Source organism: Bidens hawaiensis, unplaced genomic scaffold (assembly GCF_021521415.1).
Source record: "Bidens hawaiensis isolate Kalapana, Puna unplaced genomic scaffold, B.hawaiensis_p1.1 tig00026864_1, whole genome shotgun sequence".
NCBI lineage: Eukaryota > Viridiplantae > Streptophyta > Magnoliopsida > Asterales > Asteraceae > Bidens > Bidens hawaiensis.
In genome coordinates, this window is record NW_027494333.1 from 20,619 (window position 1) to 23,660 (window position 3,042).

General features: G+C 32.6%; 1 protein-coding gene across 1 annotated transcript; it reads right to left on the reverse strand.

Annotated features, from left to right (window-relative positions):
* Window positions 1-843: 843 nt before the first annotated feature.
* On the reverse strand, window positions 844-2,597 carry LOC143574247 (acid phosphatase 1-like). Its single transcript, XM_077058912.1, has 3 exons — window positions 2,227-2,597; window positions 1,087-1,296; window positions 844-1,021 (listed from the first exon to the last, which is right to left on the reverse strand). Exons 1-3 carry the CDS (start codon window positions 2,595-2,597, stop codon window positions 844-846), a joined length of 759 nt encoding a protein of 252 aa, XP_076915027.1.
* Window positions 2,598-3,042: the final 445 nt, after the last annotated feature.

The following is a 3,042-nucleotide window of genomic DNA, read 5'->3' on the forward strand; positions in this document are numbered from 1 at the left end:
GTAAAATGAATGCAAAAATTTCTACTTCATCGGAAAAGTTGAGGGGTAGCGGGTGCTACCCCTGCCATTGTGTTAGGTCCGCCCCTGGCCAGAACTCCAAGTGCACGACCATAATATGACACCATAAACCGGTTGGTAATTTTGTATGAATTGGTTTTGACCGGTTGGCAATTTTGTATGATTAAAAGTTAAAAGAAGCTTAAAGGCAATAAGGATATCACATGCCAAAATTTTAATTTTTGACATAAAGGATCATTTGTAATAATGTTACTCATTAGTCACCATCTAATCATACCTGCCATGTTTGTTAATCATGTTTTCATTTAAGGTAAATTACATCATCAATTGCTAGACGATAAATACACAAAAACTATGGCAAATTATTAGTTCCGGCCTAAATGAATTTACTTATGGTAAATTGGTAATACCAATTATCGTAAAATTAAGTTTAGACTATTGCTTCATTTTTTTTAATTTTAAATTAATCATCATTAACTTCAAATTAATCAAATAAAAAACATAATATCAGGATGACCAAAAAAAATCATAATATCAAATGGGCATCATCATAATTTGTGAAATCAATAGTATAACCCTTTTTTTTTTTAAATAACAACTCACGGAACTATCTACTTCCTACTCATAAACTACATAAAGAGAATAATAACACAAATGTTTATTGCATATATACCAAAAATAAGTTCAGTGACAAGCATGTGTTTCACTCATTCACAACAATTTTACACTTTAAAATGAGATCTCAACCTTGACACACACTCATACAATAATCACACAACTAACCCTAAAACTTACCATTGTAATAGTTAAAGATTAATCTAACACTCAAGCTATAAAATACATAGGATTTGAAAGCTTGAATGACCTCATAGATACATATGAGCCTATTAAATCACTCCACTGATCACCCGAGTTTCCGATAATCCGAAATCCCTCTTCTGTAATCTTTTTTCTTTTGTCTGATTTAAATACCAATGCGGTTTTTCCATCATCTTCGTCACCTCTATAACAAATTTGTATATTAGTTCCAACAACGAAAAAAATAAATGTACAGTTTTTAACTCTTACCTCAAAATGAGTCGATCCCAATTCTCAAAACCCTCCTTTGTCAAATTGTTTATAGTGATACTCCTTTTGTTCTCGGCTCGACCGGTTAGCAAAAACATCTTAAACCCTAACTTCTTAACCTCTTTGTAAAGCTTCAAGCTAGGTTTAATTGCTTGTGCCATTCCTTCAAGGACCCAATTGTCAAATTGAATATGATCAAAAATTTCTGACCTGAAAGAGTGCATTGAAGAAAGAATATAACTCAAACACAGCCTATATATCCATTCATTAAAAAAAAATAAAAAAAAAATATAACTCTAAACTGTACACACTTAACATTAAGTAACCGAACATAGTTCATTCACCTATTTATCCAAACGAGTCAAATGGGCTGGCAGATAATAATCAAATTATAAACATATTAAATAGGGGTGCAAACGAGCCAAACCGCTTGCAAGCCACTCAATATCGGTTCATTAAAAAGCTCGATCGAGCCGAGCTTAATCGAGCTCGAGCTTAAAAGTAAGCTCGTTTAATAAACGAGCCTATACCCGAGCTTCAGTTATCGAGCTCGAGCCGGCTCGCAATCCAAAATGAGCCTGCCATTTATTTTTAAAAATATGTATTTAATAATTATTAATTAATATATATATAATGTTATAAAAAATAAAAAAACATAACTAAGTAATATATATTATTTTATACATAAAACTATAATTGAAAAAAATATATAAAAATAATTGATAAATAGTAACCGAGCCGAGCTCAAGCTTGAATATCTTCTCACGAGCCGAGCTCGAGCTTTGAAAATAGAGCTCGAAACGAGTCGAGCTCGAGCTCCATGTAAGTTAAACAAGCCGAGCTCGAGCCTAGTCAAGCTCGAGATCGGCTCGGCTCGTCTGCACCCCTAATGCAAATCGGGTGGGTTATTTGTAAACAATGGGTTGAATGGGTTACAAAACATGTTATCAGATCAACTTGTTTAATTAAACTAGTTAAGCATGTTAACCCAAGCAAGACCCGCTTAGCTATGTTACCGGGCCCCACATCATCATACAAACAAAATTATAACCCTAAAAGTCGAATTTCTCCATAAAAGCTAATACAAACGTTTTTTTAAAAACTCCTTTTGAAAAAGTCATACATAAACAGAAACCATACCCGTAGCCATGTTGAGAGTAATAACCCAAATTCGAAAGCAAAGTTTCATCAACATCAAATACCCAAGCATCCATTCCATCACCTTTCAACTCAACACTCTTTGCAAACTCCTCGGCTTCATTCGACACGATTTCAAGGTCAATCTCATAATCGCGACCCGACATGTACTCCTTAACATAATCAGCGCATTCCGTTGGAACCGTCTTAAATGGACTTAACTTGTTCTCCTCAACCGCAACTCTCCAACTCGAACACCTTACCCGAACATCGCTTCGTGGTTCCAAGTTTTCGGGAAGCTCGATCATCAAGGGCCTTTCGCAGAAAGCTAGTGGGATTATGCATAATAATGTAAATGTTTTGAAGAGATCCATTAGGATGAATTATGTAACAAAATTAAGTGATTACAAAGAAAATGATGAATTAGAAGTTTGAAGTTAATTATGTAAGTATGTACAAAGTTTGAATAGTTTATATAATTAAGAGATTAATTGCTTGTTAAGCAAGGAATTATTCCTTTAGACGTGTATTTATGTTACTAAAATATTTGCACGCGTATGCTTATTGGACTTGAAGTCTCCTTTATTTTTTAAATTACAACTTATTATATGAATATTTTCAAATTATAACTTATCTTTAGAAGTCATCTTATTCCATCCTTAAAAATATTTTTATTTTCGGTAATTTTTTAATTAAAAGTTAAAAATTAGAATTCTTAAAATTAGGTATTTAGTTCAAAACAAGAATTCTTAAATATATATTGTAGCACTTTTCAGAAGCCAAATGGATTTTTTTTAAGTTTCCTATTATGATTTTGAT

Excerpts from the sequence above, each read along its gene's own strand:
- LOC143574247 (XM_077058912.1), bottom strand. The coding sequence starts at position 2,597 with ATGGATCTCTTCAAAACATTTACATTATTATGCATAATCCCACTAGCT. Across the intron at positions 1,297-2,226 it reads TACTCTCAACATGGCTACGG|GTCAGAAATTTTTGATCATA; the intron begins GTATGGTTTCTG and ends GCACTCTTTCAG. Across the intron at positions 1,022-1,086 it reads TGGGATCGACTCATTTTGAG|AGGTGACGAAGATGATGGAA; the intron begins GTAAGAGTTAAA and ends AATTTGTTATAG.